Here is a 14,297-nt window from a genome sequence, read left to right as displayed (position 1 = left end):
AACACATTAAGAATCCACAATTGCTTTAGGGTGGGGTGGGGGGAAAGGCTGACCTTTTTCTATTGTTTCTATACCCTAATATTCCAGGGACCTCAGGTAGGAACAACCAGGTATCCCTAATGAATTATATGGGCCAATCTATCAGAGACTATGCTTCACTTATAGATGTATATGCTGTGCTCCTATTCTACTCTTCTTCAGTTGGGATACTGGTTTAGTGCTACAATGAGAATCTCATTTTCTCTACTTCCTGCAAATCAATCCATGCTTGTTTTACAGTTCTCTGTTATAACATTGATCACTATATTAATTTCTTTCTTTTGTAAAAGTACCATAATTTTCACTGTTTTCTTAACAATCCGGGTAAAGGGGCCATTTTTATCCCATTTTTCTCCCCTCAGAAACAAGCCCATAAACCTTTTGCTACAGGAGCAGACCCCAAAGTCCAGGCACAAGATAATAAAATCCCCCATTCCAGGAACAGTCTAAAAATATTCATATCAATGGGAGAAATCTTATATCAAGACAGGTCATCTGTGCTGAGCAGCCCATTCCGTGGTTAATCATTCATGATATAGGAATGCAGCCCACCTGGGGCATCCAGGCACCCATCAGTGAATGCCTAGATTACCTAACTCTAACAATAACAAAGGTTTACCTATTTTAAGTCTCAGTTACTTTGCTGACCTGACCATCTGAGTAGTTCTGAAGATGGAAGCTGAAGTCTCTGGTTTAGCACATCATAGTAAAACAGCAGGGCCTGGGTAAAGTAGCCTTTGTTCTATCTCTGGAGGAACTGCACACTCTAAGCTGAAGCCACTGGAAGAAAAGGGGAAAGGAAACCTGATTCTGCTCTTTGTTCTCAGTACTTGTATGTCTTTCAGAGTGCATGATCATATGGTAAAAAGTTCACAAACATGTTGCATGTAAATTCAGGCCATAGTCTGACCTATTCACTAAAAGGAATTATCTGGCTGAACATTTATCATTTGTTACTAGCTTGACAGGTTCACGGAGAGTTAAAAACCATAACTAAGTTGCCCTTGAACTTTTGTGTAGATAAACTCAGTCAATATTTTATCTTTGTTCCTTGCACCTATAGCAAATCCTTGGTTCCTTTTATATCACCTTTGATAGTTTTACAACTTCTTGGAATATGATCTAGGTTTTAGATGCCTGTCTCTTATCTCAGAAGCTATTAACTCATGTTTCTTGAAGACTTGCAGAGTTCTCGTTGCAGTTTTTATATCAGAAAACATTTAATAAACAATCCTATTATAAAGGCGGTTTGGGTGTCTTTGTTTGGGTCACCATTCTGAACTGGTGACAACCTCTGAATGCTGGTGGTCTATTCAGAATAAATGCTCTTTGTTCTTGCATAATATTTGAGTCTGGGGTCTTTCTTCAGTGATTCTCAAACCCTAACACCAGGGACACTTAGGGCTATATGCAACGCTTTTCTGAAGCAAGAAACTTCTGAGTTACATTTGTTATCTGGTATGCTTTGTTGGAAAATTTGTTTAGATATTGCTGTAGTAGTAGTAGTAGTAGTAGTAGTAGTAGTAGTACACTGGAGTTGGAGAGTATGCCATGAAAGTTATTTTGATGGCACAGTCATATGTTTCCCTAAGATGCTACTATGTATTACTTTAGTTATAGATGTTTATGTTGTGTTCTCTTATTTCAGTCTTGTTCAATTAGTGTCCTAGTGCATCCATGATATAATGATAACTCATTTTGGATGCTTTACACTAAATCAATCTCTTCCACTTACATTCCTGTATTTTCCTATTGTAATATTCATTGGTATAACAAAATTCTTGCTGTTGGAAAGTGCTACCATTTTTACTGTGTTCTTCACAATCCCATTCTACTTGGGTACATATTGGCTGGTATATTGAAGCAAGTAACCCCACATTCTATGAATAATCTCATATGCTTTGTTGTTACAGAGTTTAGATACCATGGCAGTAGTACATTCATTTTCACAAATATATCTTTTGAGGTAGTTTAATCACATCTGCATGAATTTGGAAGGAAGTCATATGGTACTGCTTCTTTTACAGACAATGTGCCTTCTATTTAATTTTTGTTCTATCACTGTTATGAAGCAGCAATGCTACAACAATAATGTCATATATCTGCATTTCTGAAAATCAGAATTCTCTGCTGTTAAAGTAAAATTCTGTGACAATCTTCATTGCACCCAGCTGCTACATATTGGAAAAACACAAGTTCTCACTGTTCTTAAACCTCCCATTCTACCTAGAAATGTATGTTCTGCTATACTGAAGCAAAAAACTTCAGAGTTCTTTGAGTAATCTCATATATTGTTTGTTGCAAATGGAGTTTAGATATACCTTCAGAAGTAATACAATAGTGTTTCAAGTATCTCATTGTTCGGTATAATCATCACCAGTGCATGAGTTCTGCTAAGTTGACACTGTGTACAGCTTCTGATAGAGGTGTATAAACTCTGGTAGTTATTGAAGCATGCTGAATTGCCAATTTCTTTTGATTCTTAGTTAGTATGCCTTTATGCCCTGTTTTCTTCCATCTACACACCTCCTCCAAAAATATAGGTTCCCTTTTCTATATAGGGGAATCACGTCAAGGATCTTAAATACTCTTTGCTAACCACAGAATTGTAGTTATGTCTTCCTTGACAGTCAGTGAAAGTTGGGCCAGAGGGTGCATAAGTACTTATCTTGATATTTACATGTTTAGTATTTAAGCTTGGCAAGAAGATGTATATAACACTTTTTAAAATAAACCACACCAAATCATGGTATACTGAATATTATGCTATTTCTTTGAAATAAAACAAAGTCAGCTCCAAAAATGAATTTTTCACAATACAAAACAACACTACAAGTATTTATGGAATATGCATAAAATTTACTAAACAAGTTATGGCTTTCTATGAAACATAACATAATTTCTGCCATATTATTACCATAATATAATTATATTAAATATAGTCATATATGTATGTATATATGGTGTGATATATTATATATAGATCATATATAACAATATATAATATAATCATACTTTATAATATGTTATACAATATGAATCTTAAAATGAGACAATTTTGTATTATGCTTTGTAAAGCTGCCCATGGAAAAAGTTTTGAAAGAAAAAAAAGATTGACTGGCACACCTAAGTCTATTAGCATAACTATGTTTCCTGACATTCAATTATAGTATTTTTGCAGACATCAAACAAGTACCCAGAAGAACTCATTAGTTAATAGCACTTGGTGCTTTTGAATTAGGACTGAGTTGAGTTCCCAGAACATATAACAGGTAACATTTAAGTTATAACTTATGACTTCAGTTCTGGAGGATCCAGTATACTTTCATGGACTCACAAGACAGTTGCCTCCAATATGGTTCAAATACATAGACTTGGACAAATATGTCCATAAATGTAAAATAAATGTTTTTAAAAGGCTATTTAGGATAAAAATAGAAGAATTTTTATATAAATAAATATAAGCTTCATTTTAAATTTTTATTACTTTCTCAAATATACCTTATTCACTGATTCTGAAATGAATGCCTATGTTGAAGCCTGTAAAAAATTAAGATTCACAAAAGAAATCACATAAATAAAATCCAGAAAATAGCTAATAAATAAAATGGTAAAAATCAGAAGAGAAGGGAAACAAATCAGAGTATTATAGGTTTTTTTCAGAATTAAAAACTACTGTAAAATAAACAAAGGAGATACTATTATATACTATATAGAAAAAATATGTTATGCATAGTGGATGGTTAAGTCCATTTTGCTTGTGATATTAATGAATTCAGTGCAGTATCAGCCCTGCTTAAGAGAATGTGGTAATGCTTCCCATATGTTCATAATGATGACAAAATGCATTCCTAGTGCTAGTCTTTTTATTTATTTTTTTTGTCAAGTTCTGATAATAGTTTTGTTATGAACAACAAAAAGCTTCTTTCTTGGCAATGGGAGTAAAAAGAATGTTGGATGGTGGTGAGCTGCCATGAATAATTATACTTTCCACAGAGAGGCATCAAAGCTTCTGCTTTTCAGGTACCCTCCTCCACCATAACACAACAACAACAACAACAACAACAACTACCACCACCACCAGAACAATGGCAACTATTACTGTACTCCTGAGAAAAGAATTTTAAAATCTTGTATGTTGAAGTCTTCTATGGATGCAGAGGTCATCACATGGTTGCCTGACGGACCTGAGCCCTGATGACCTTTCAACCTGACCCTTGACCCTGTTCTCACAAGGTCAGGTGAATAGTAGTTGAGGTCATCCAAATGAGGCATTCTGATTCTAAATGTGTGTAAGGAAAGTAAAGAGCAGAAAGTTGAAAGCAGTAACATTTTGGGGTTAATCGGAGAACCAGCTTTGTAAAGCATCCTGAGGATTTAGTGTAAAATGTTGCAGATTATCCATACAGTCGTTTAAAGTCTGTGGTGCAGGCCAGTCAGGGCCCAGCAGTGGACTCTGCCATGGACCACAGCAGCGCTCCTGACCCGGCCCCTCCCCTCTCTAAGCCGGGGTGCTGAGTTGATGTCATCATCAGGCGCCAACTGTCATTTCCAGTGTGACCAATGACAGGCGTGCAGGCGGGCAGGCAGGCACTCAGGCGCACAGATACACACCCACCAGCACACAGGTGGGGCTGCCTCAGAGCCACCTGAGGCTTCCACTTGCTGCCCCACTGGGTCGCTTCCTCTCTTCAGAGGGACTCCAGGACAGAAGGGCCTTGCCCTCTGAGCCTGCTCTGGCTCTCTGAGCAGGTACAGGTACTGCTGAGACAGTGGTTGTGTTCGAGCGGCCACCATGGCTGAAGCGCCCTCACAGGTGCGACAGAACTATGACCGCTGCTGTGAGGAAGCCATCAACACTCATATCCTCCTGCTGCTCCATGCTTCCTATGTGTACCTGTCTATGGCCTTCTACTTTGACCGTGATGACGTGGCCCTGGGGAATTTCAAGCGTTTCTTCCTGAGCAAGTCACACGACTGCAAGGCCAGTGTGGAGAAGTTCGTGTTCCTGCAGAATAAGCGTGGTGGCCATGCTTGTCTGCCCAGCATCTCGAAACCAGACCGCAGCAATTGGCAGGGGGGCCTCCGGGCCATGGAATGCTCCTTCTGCATGGAGATGACCATCAACCAGAGTCTGCTCAACCTGCACGAGCTGGCCAAGGGAAAGGGTGATGCCCACCTCTGCTGCTTCCTGGAGCAAAATTTTCTGGACGAGCAGGTCCGTGTCCTCAAGAAGATGGGCGGCTACCTGACCAACCTGCACCAGATGGGGGCACTGGAGCACAGCTTGGCCGAGTACCTCTTTGACAAGCTCAGCCTGTCCTGAAGCTTCAACTGGACTGAACTGCAATGTCCCCACTGCCATGGGGACTTCACCTGGTCATGAGACCTGGTGTCAGTTCATGTTACTTTTGAAGCAAGTTCACCTGGTTCATGGTTCTGTTCCCAATAAATTTGTTTGTTTCGAAGCAAAATGAAAGTTTAGTGACTCTTCTTGCAAAACTCATTGTGAGCATGCTCCCTCCCCTCTCTCCCCCTCCCCCCCCCTCTCTCTCTCCTTCCCTTCCCCCACCCCTGTCCCATCCTAGGACACTAGCCTTCCAGCAGTTAGAGCTGCCATCCAGCCTTTTGTTTCATGGGCTCAGTCTCTGCTGCTGCTGCTGCTGCTGCTGCTGCTGCTGCTGCTGCTGCTGCAGGAAAAGCAGCTTTGGTCCAGCCCTTCTGTCTTGCAGAGTTCCCAAGCACACAGCTCTTTGCTGCCACTGCTGTTCTTGCCACTGCCATCTCTGCCCACCTGGGGGACAGCAAGGGCGGTGGGCAGGGGAAGGGCAGGGGAAGGGTGGGAAAGCAGCCAGCTAAGTGGCCAGCTAAGTGGCCCAGTGTCAGCCAGTGTGCTCTATTTGGCCAGTTGAGGCTCCTTGAGGTCTGTGGGTATGAGTCACTAGTGCTGGCCTGAGTGCATGCCTGGGACATGTCTGTTACCTTGTGGTTCAGAGCCTGGATGCTTGGTAGTATTGTGGCTGTTGGTTAATTGGCAAGCTCTGCAGCTTAGCTCTTTATTCTGTCTAAGGTGTGTGTACGGTAGAAGCCCAAGGGCAGTGATTGAGAGTCATGTGCACTGAGAGTTCAGTGGTATGGAAACTCCTCACCATATGGATGGCCCAATGTGGGGGGCAAAATGGCAAGGGATGACCCTTCTGGGAGCAACATATATGGAAAGAAGTATACAGCAAGATGCAACTGTAACTCCAGGCCCTGGTAGTTTATCCTGAGGTATCCTATTGTCATCTGAGTTGTACAATGTGAGAGACAGATTAACCACTTGTGAGTATACGTTCATCCCCCTCTATTTTTGAAATTACAAGGTAAAGTTACTTTTCCCCACAGTCATCAAAAGCACCCATGTGTCAACAACTCTTTTTAAATTGCAGACAGGGATAAGCTCATAGTACCAAGCAAACTTTCCAGATATGCACGCATCAAGTCCAGATACCATCTTTCCAACAATACATGTTTAAAGCCTCCATTGATCAGACACAGCTTCCCCAGGACAGTTATGCAAGCAGGATCTACTGCTCTCCAAAGCTATTGCATGCTTCCTCAGTATATGTGTAGCTGTTTCTCTAGGGAAATGAGTATGTGCCCCACAATACCCAGGATTAATGGTAACATGGAGAATCAACAGAGGAAGAGGGAAGAGAAGGGGCTTTTGTGCTTCAAAAGAGGTTTGAGAAAACCGTGGAATCATCCACTGGCTGTTAGTCTGCATGATCCTGGCCCTGCCCGTGACTGACAAAATTAAGTGGGAATAATCTATGAGTATAAACAGCATAGTGAAGAAGATCTTGTAGTACACATAATTTAGTTAGCAAGCAGAGAGGCCACCAAAACGCACCCACAGGCCTTACAAAGTGGGAAGAGTTTCCATGAGCCTTGCTATGTGGAGTAGCATCAGCCAGTATTTCATTCCTTGAAGACATTGCATGGCCACTGCCATCTCCCCATCTTTTTATGTTTTAATGGAAGGTATAGGACATCAAGAGTCGCAGCATGGGGACCCAAGCTTAGTTGGCAAATGAGGACTGGAAAGAGAATAGCACAATTGGGAACGAGTTTGACGGCAATTTCATGATTAATCAGAAAAGACAAGAAATACATGTTAGAAACATAACACTGAACAGAATTGAGAAATGGAGCAGCCACATTTTCAACCCTAAATGAGCATGTGAGACTGCTACAATCTGCTCATGAAATGTGTGAATATGTAATCAATCTAAGAATCAATCACAATGCTTCTAATATGAGTATGAACATGCATCCAAATATAAACTGAGCCACCTTAAGACAAAGGAGCCCTATAAATCCATTTATATTTAGTGTGACAGGCATCAGTAAGATTAACCTTAATATTTTAAATTTGAATTCCAATTCATATGTTCTGCTAAAACAAAATTCTACATAAAGTGCCTTTATCATTCTTCGCTTATGTAAAAATAGCAATAGAAACCTTTTTAGAAAGTTTGTTAATATTCCACAGTGTGGACCAGCTGAATCAACTCAGTGCTGGAAGCAACAACATGGGGTGCCAAGGAAATCAAGCCTGTAACTCCCAATATAATAACAGCAATAAAGCATTTCTAACAAGACAGAGGTTTTATCACAGTCTGTGTAGTGTAAATTCCAGGGTCATCAAATAAATCATGGCTGAGACATATTTACAGCAAAAGGAACATCAGAAGGTTACCTATCAATCAAAAATTACCAGGAGCAAATTATTGGTTAATATAACTGGTTATAACACAAAACGATATCATAAAAAGAAAACTCAGTAAGAGCACCAAGTGAACCATCGTCCAGAATAGCAAAAGGAGCAATATTAACATAGGTGTGAGGCCTAGAGTAAAAAGGAGAACTTTGCACATAAGTTAGAAATATAGGAATCACCCACTTGGCAGAAAACCAGTAACTAATTGGTGATGGCTTTTAAAGTACATACGTCATTATTCCACCAAAATTAGAACTTATTTTGATTTAGTTAACTTCCTTACTTGTCATTTTCTGAAACATAATTTCTTACATGTCCATAGTTCTGTATGGAATGTGCAAGGTGCAGAGTTTAGTCAAAGATGACTTTCCACTCTCCATCTGAGCAAGAAGACATCTGTCGCTCTTTGAGCTAGTTTGATGATATAACCAAACTGTAATGCAAGTCTCCATTCGGGCCATCCAAAGGGATGGTATGTAACAATAAGTCATAAGAATTCTGCAGTTGGGCTGGAGAGGTGGCTCAGCGGTTAAGAACACAGGCTACTCTTCCAGAGGCCCTGAGTTCAATTCCCAGCAACCATATGATGGCTCACAACCATCTCTAATGTGATTCTATGCCCTCTTCTGGAGTGTCTGAAAACAACACCAGTGTACTCATACTTAACATAAAAAAATCTTTAAGACAAGAATTCTGTAGTTGACAAGATTTACTGGCCATGTAAGCTAAAGGTCTGGCTGGAAACATATATGTGCCCCAGTCAGTTTCAGAGTTGTTTCAGTAGAGGGCTTAGCATTAGACACTACTGGTTCATTTTGTCTTTATTCTCTCGTTTCATTATGCAGCCAGCCTTGTCAGGAAGTCTCCCTCTATCTAGTCTTATTGTTACTTTTTGGATGGAATCCAAAGCTGTTTTTCATTTTCTGTGGACACAAACAAAACCACCCTCTATCATAACATATTTTTGTTATTAACATATATTAGCAATTTGAAGCCATTATTAAGTATAGATGGATACAATTGTTCTACTCCATTTTGACCTCTCTTAAATAGGAAGGACAATATATATCACTGCTATCATTGAGCATATAGCCATTTTCATTTTGGTAATCCCAAACAAGATTGTATGGAATCAAAATATCCTTCTTTACAATGACATATGTTTATTATTACTTATTGAAACAGGGTTTCTCTGAGTAGACCAGGCTGACTTTGACTTGCTCTGTAGATCAGGCTGGCCTCAAAGTTACAAGAAATCAACCTGTTTCTGCCTTTGTTTCCCAAGTGTCAGGAGCCATCTAGGAGGGGATAAGGCTAGGGAGTGATGTGGCCCACCTTCTTGCACAGCCTAAGACTGACAAGCTCTACGAGGCACATTCCCAAGAGACTTTATTTTAAGGACAGTTTCTAGCAGCTGATATGCTGTCTTAGTCAGGGTTTCTTTTTTCTTTTTTTCTTTTTTTTTTTTTTTTTTTTTTGATTTTTTCCCGATGTATTATTTACATTTCAAATAATTTCCCATTTTTGGGGTCCCCACTCCCCGCAAGTCCCATAATCCCTCTTCCCTCCCCCTGCTCCTCCATCAACTCCTTCCCACTTCCCTGTTCTGGTATTCACCTATACTGTTGTATTGAGTCTTTCCAGAACCAGGGGCCACTCCTCTATTCTTTTTGGACATCATTAAATATGTGGATTATGTCTTGTGTATTCAAAGTTTCTAGGCTAATAGCCACTTATCAGTGAGTGCATACCATGACTGATCTTTTGAGACTGGGTTACCTCACTTAGTATGATGTTCTCCAGCTCCATCCATTTGTCTACAAATGTCATGAATTCATTGTTTTTAATGGCTGAATAGTACTCCTGCACAAACATCATGAACAAGAAGCAAGTTGGGGAGGAAAGGGTTTCTTGAGCTTACACTTCCACATTGCATTTCATCACTAAAGGAAGTCAGGACTGAAACTCAAGCCGGTTAGGAAGCAGGAGCTGATGCAGAGGCCATGGAGAGATGTTTCTTACTGGCTTGCTTCCCCTGGATTCCTCAGCCTGCTCTCTTATAGAACCCAAGAGCACCAGCCCAAAGGTGGTACCACCCACAAGGGGCCCTCACCTCTTGATCACTAATTGAGAAAATGCCCCAGAACTCGATCTCATGAAGCAACTTCCCCAACTGAAGCTCCTTTCTCTGTGATAACTCCAGCCTGTGTCAAGTTGACACACAAAACTAGCCAGTACAATTAACCCCTTGTCAACTTGACACACAAACACATCACTATTAAGCCTCAACCCTTACTTTCTTATTCATCCCCAAGATCTAAATTACTTTAAAAGTCCCACACTCTTTACATATTAAAAGTTCAATCACCTTAAATTGTCCAATATCTTTAAAATTCAAAGTCTTTTAAAAATTCAAAATCTTTTCACTGTGGGCTCCACTAAAATACTTTCTTCCTTCAAGAGGGAAACATATCAGGGCACAGTCACAGCCAAAAGCAAAACTCAAACTCAAATGATTCAATGTCCGCGATCCAACTCACGATCTTCCGGGCTCCTCCAAGGGCTTGGGTCATTTCTCCAGCTCTGCCCTATGTAGCACACAGCTTGTCTTCTAGGCTCCAGCTGCCTGTACTCCACTGCTGCTGCTGTTCTTGGTGGTCATCACATGGTACTGGCATCTCCAAAACACTGCTATCTTCCACTGTAATTAGGCTTCACCAATAGCCTCTCATAGGCTCTCTTCAGGGTGACAAGCCTCAACTCCTTTGCATGACCCCTTCAAGTCCTGGACCATCAATTGCAACTGAGGCTGCACCTTCACCAATGGCCTTCTGTGGCCTCTCACTGTGCCAAGAGCCTCAGCTGCTCTTCATGACCCCTTCATGCCTTCAAAACCAGTACCATCTGGGTGACCCTTACACAGTACCAAGTCCAGCCACAGCACAAAATACAACTGTCGCTATCTCTGGAACACATACTCTGTGCTCTCAGACAACACTTCCAAGAAGATTTCATCTCAGTGATGCTGGTCTCTTCTTAATCACTGCTAATTTCTTAGCTCCAGCTAACCAGCATCAATAGTCCCAGTAACACAAAGGTTTGCTTTAGTGGTTCTCCTATCTTGTTACTCACAGCTGATTCTTCAGCCCCAGCTAACCAAAACCACAGAATCTTCACAATCAAAACATTACCACTCATTTTCGGAATAGGGCGGCGGCGGCGGCGGCAGCAGCGGCAGCAGTGGCTGCTCCAGCTGAAGGGCCATCAGCAGTGGAACCAAGGCGTCACAGGGACCAGTTAGGCCCTGCGCCCACGACCACTGACCTTCGCTGACCAGCCGGACAGCAAGCAGCTGCAGTTGTGCGGCGCCTTTCCTGCACGGAGGCCACTTCAGAACTCGGCCTCCCACCAGTCAGGAGAGGAGGATCCATCTTGGTTCCGTACTCCAGGAATCGGACAGACTGAGGTACACAAACATAATCCGAGGCCAACACCGCGGTGGTCTGAGCCCGACGGGCGTTGGCCTGCACCCAGGCCCTGGGCGGGTCGGGGGGCCATCGGGGTGCCAACCCAACCAGGAGGTTTTTTGCCCAGGCCTGCGAGCGCGCCGCCGCCATTTTGCCTGCAGGACGACAGAGAGCTCAGGCGGGCAGACCTGTAACAGGCATAGCCTAAGGCTAACAAAGCGGGGGTCCAGGCCCCAAAAGGCACAGGACTGACCCCAAGAACTGGGCGGCTTGGTGGGCCATCTGTGAGTCAACCCGCCCAGGTGATTGTTAGCAAAGCAGACTCTCCCGGCGCTTTCAGGGAGCGCGGGCGCACACGCCCGCCATCCTAGTCACCTGGCAAACCCAATTAACAGTCAAAGCCGTAGGGGAACTTTGCTCGGACCTTGGCCTCCCAGGCTTTTGCCTGGACTCAGGGACTGGGCGGCCAGGCTAACCTTGTGTGCGATAGCCCGGTTGGCAGATCGGCTGCCCAGCGGAGTGAGCGGAACTCAGGGGAGGTCACAGTAGCATACACCGTCGGCACTCCCTGGGAGTGCACACGGGCTCCATCTGCTCCACAGACACAATCTGGGGCAAGGCCTCAGGCAGAAGGCCTTAGCTCTACTCTCTCCGCTTCCGGATCCAGATCAGTCTGGGCGGCAGCATTACATCTCCAAGTCCTGCAAGTGGCTAGCTGGGCTTCCGGGCGGCCAGCTGGGAGAAGTCAGTGTGCTCCAGTGAATCCAGCGGGCCCCAGCGGGAGCCTTCGGGTGCCTGCTTTGGGATCTGAACAGCCTGGGCAGCAGCACACTGTCTACAAGCAGTGCAGGAGGTAAGCTGTGCACCAGAGGCCAACTGGGAAGGGGCAGCTTGCACTGGTGAGTCCAGCACTGACAAGATAAACTAACACCAGTGAGATCTAGATGGCAAAAGGCAAACGCAGGAACGTCACTAACAGAAATCAAGGCAATATGGCAACATCTGAACCCAATTCTCCTCTACCAACATGTCCTGGATACCCCATCACACCAGTAAAACAAGATTTGGATTTAAAATCACTGGTCATGATGCTGGTACAGGAACACATGAAGGTCATACGTAAAGAAATTCAGGAGACAATGGATCAAAAGGTAGAAGCCCTTGCAAGGGAAACACAAAAATCATTGAAAGAAATCCAGGAGAATACAAAAGCCAACAAGGAGGAAATGCAAAAAACACTTAAAGAAATACAGGAGAACTTTGCTCAACAGGCTGAGGTCATGAAAGACGAAACACAAAAATCTCTTAAAGAAATACAGGAGAACTTTGGTCAACAGGCTGAGCTCATGAATGAGAAAACACAAAAATCTCTTAAAGAATTACAGGAAAACACAAACATGCAAGTGAAGGAGCTAAGCAAAACCATCCAGGATCTAAAATCAGAAGTAGAAACAACTAAGAAAACTCAAAGGGAGACAACTTTGGAGATAGAAAGCCTTGGGAAGAAATCAGGGGACAGAGATACAAATATCAACAACAGAATACAAGAGATAGAAGAAAGAATCTCAGATGCTGAAGATTCCATAGAAACCATGGACTCAACAGTTAAAGAAAATGCAAAATGCAAAAAGCTTGTAACCCAAAATATCCAGGAAATCCAGGACACAATGAGAAGACCAAACCTAAGGATTATAGGCATAGAGGAGAGTGAAGATTTACAACTTAAAGGGCCAGCAAATATCTTCAATAAAATTATGGAAGAAAACTTCCCTAACCTAAAGAGAGAGATGCCCATGAATATACAAGAAGCCTACAGAACTCCAAACAGACTGGACCAGAACAGAAATACTTCCCGTCACATAATAATCAAAACACCAAATGTTCTAAACAAAGAAAGAATACTAAAGGCAGTAAGAGAAAAAGGCCAAGTAACATATAAAGGAAGACCTATCAGAATCACAGCAGACTTTTCACCTGAGACTATGAAGGCTAGAAGGTCCTGGGCAGATCTCATGCAGACTCTAAGAGAACACAAATGCCAACCAAAACTACTATATCCAGCAAAACTCTCAATCACCATAGATGGAGAAACTAAGATATTTCATGACAAAACCAAGTTTACCCAATATCTATCCACAAACCCGGCCCTAAAAAGGATAATAGGAGGACAACACCAATACAAGGAGGGAAACTTCACCCTGGAAAAAGCAAGATAGTAACCTTTCATCAAACCCAAAAGAAGTTAAGCATTCAAATTTAAAAAATAACGTCAAAAATGATAGGAAGTAACAATCACTATTCCTTAATATCTCTTAACATCAATGGACTTAATGCCCCAATAAAAAGACACAGACTAACTGAATGGATACGTAAACAGGACCCTACATTTTGCTGCTTACAGGAAACACACCTCAGGGTCAAAGACAAACACTACCTTAGAGTAAAAGGCTGGAAGACAATTTTACAAGCAAATGGTCTCAGGAAACAAGCTGGAGTAGCCATTTTAATATCAGATAAAATTGACTTTCAACCCAAAGTCATCAAAAGAGACCCTGAGGGACACTTCTTGCTGGTCAAAGGAAAAATACAAAAAGAAGAACTGACAATCCTGAACATCTATGCCCCAAATGTAAGGGCACCCTCTTTTGTAAAAGAAACTTTATTAAAACTAAAAGCACACATTGCACCTAACACAATAATTGTGGGTGACTTCAACACTGCACTTTCCTCAATGGACCGATCAGGAAAACAGAAACTAAACAGGGACACAATGAAACTAATTGAAGCTTTGGACCAATTAGATTTAACAGATATATATAGAACATTCTATCCTAAAACAAAAGAATATACCTTTTTCTCAGCACCTCATGGTACCTTCTCCAAAATCGACCATATAATTGGTCACAAGACAAACCTCAACAAATATAAGAAGATCGAACTAATCCCATGCCTCCTATCTGATCACTATGGAGTAAAAGTGGTCTTCAATAGCAACAGAAACAACAGAAAGCCCACATACACGTGGA

The 14,297-nt window shown here is 42.1% G+C and overlaps 1 protein-coding gene across 1 annotated transcript; it reads left to right on the top strand.

Moving 5' to 3' along the window:
* The first annotated feature begins 4,834 nt into the window (after positions 1 to 4,834).
* LOC127675676 (ferritin heavy polypeptide-like 17) lies at positions 4,835 to 5,365 on the top strand. The gene has a single exon (XM_052171734.1). The coding sequence runs from the start codon at positions 4,835 to 4,837 to the stop codon at positions 5,363 to 5,365; it is 531 nt and encodes a 176-aa protein (XP_052027694.1).
* Positions 5,366 to 14,297: the final 8,932 nt, after the last annotated feature.

This window comes from Apodemus sylvaticus, chromosome X, assembly GCF_947179515.1.
Source record: "Apodemus sylvaticus chromosome X, mApoSyl1.1, whole genome shotgun sequence".
NCBI lineage: Eukaryota > Metazoa > Chordata > Mammalia > Rodentia > Muridae > Apodemus > Apodemus sylvaticus.
Note: the sequence above shows the minus strand (reverse complement) of the source record. Positions and strands in the feature narration are given on the sequence as shown.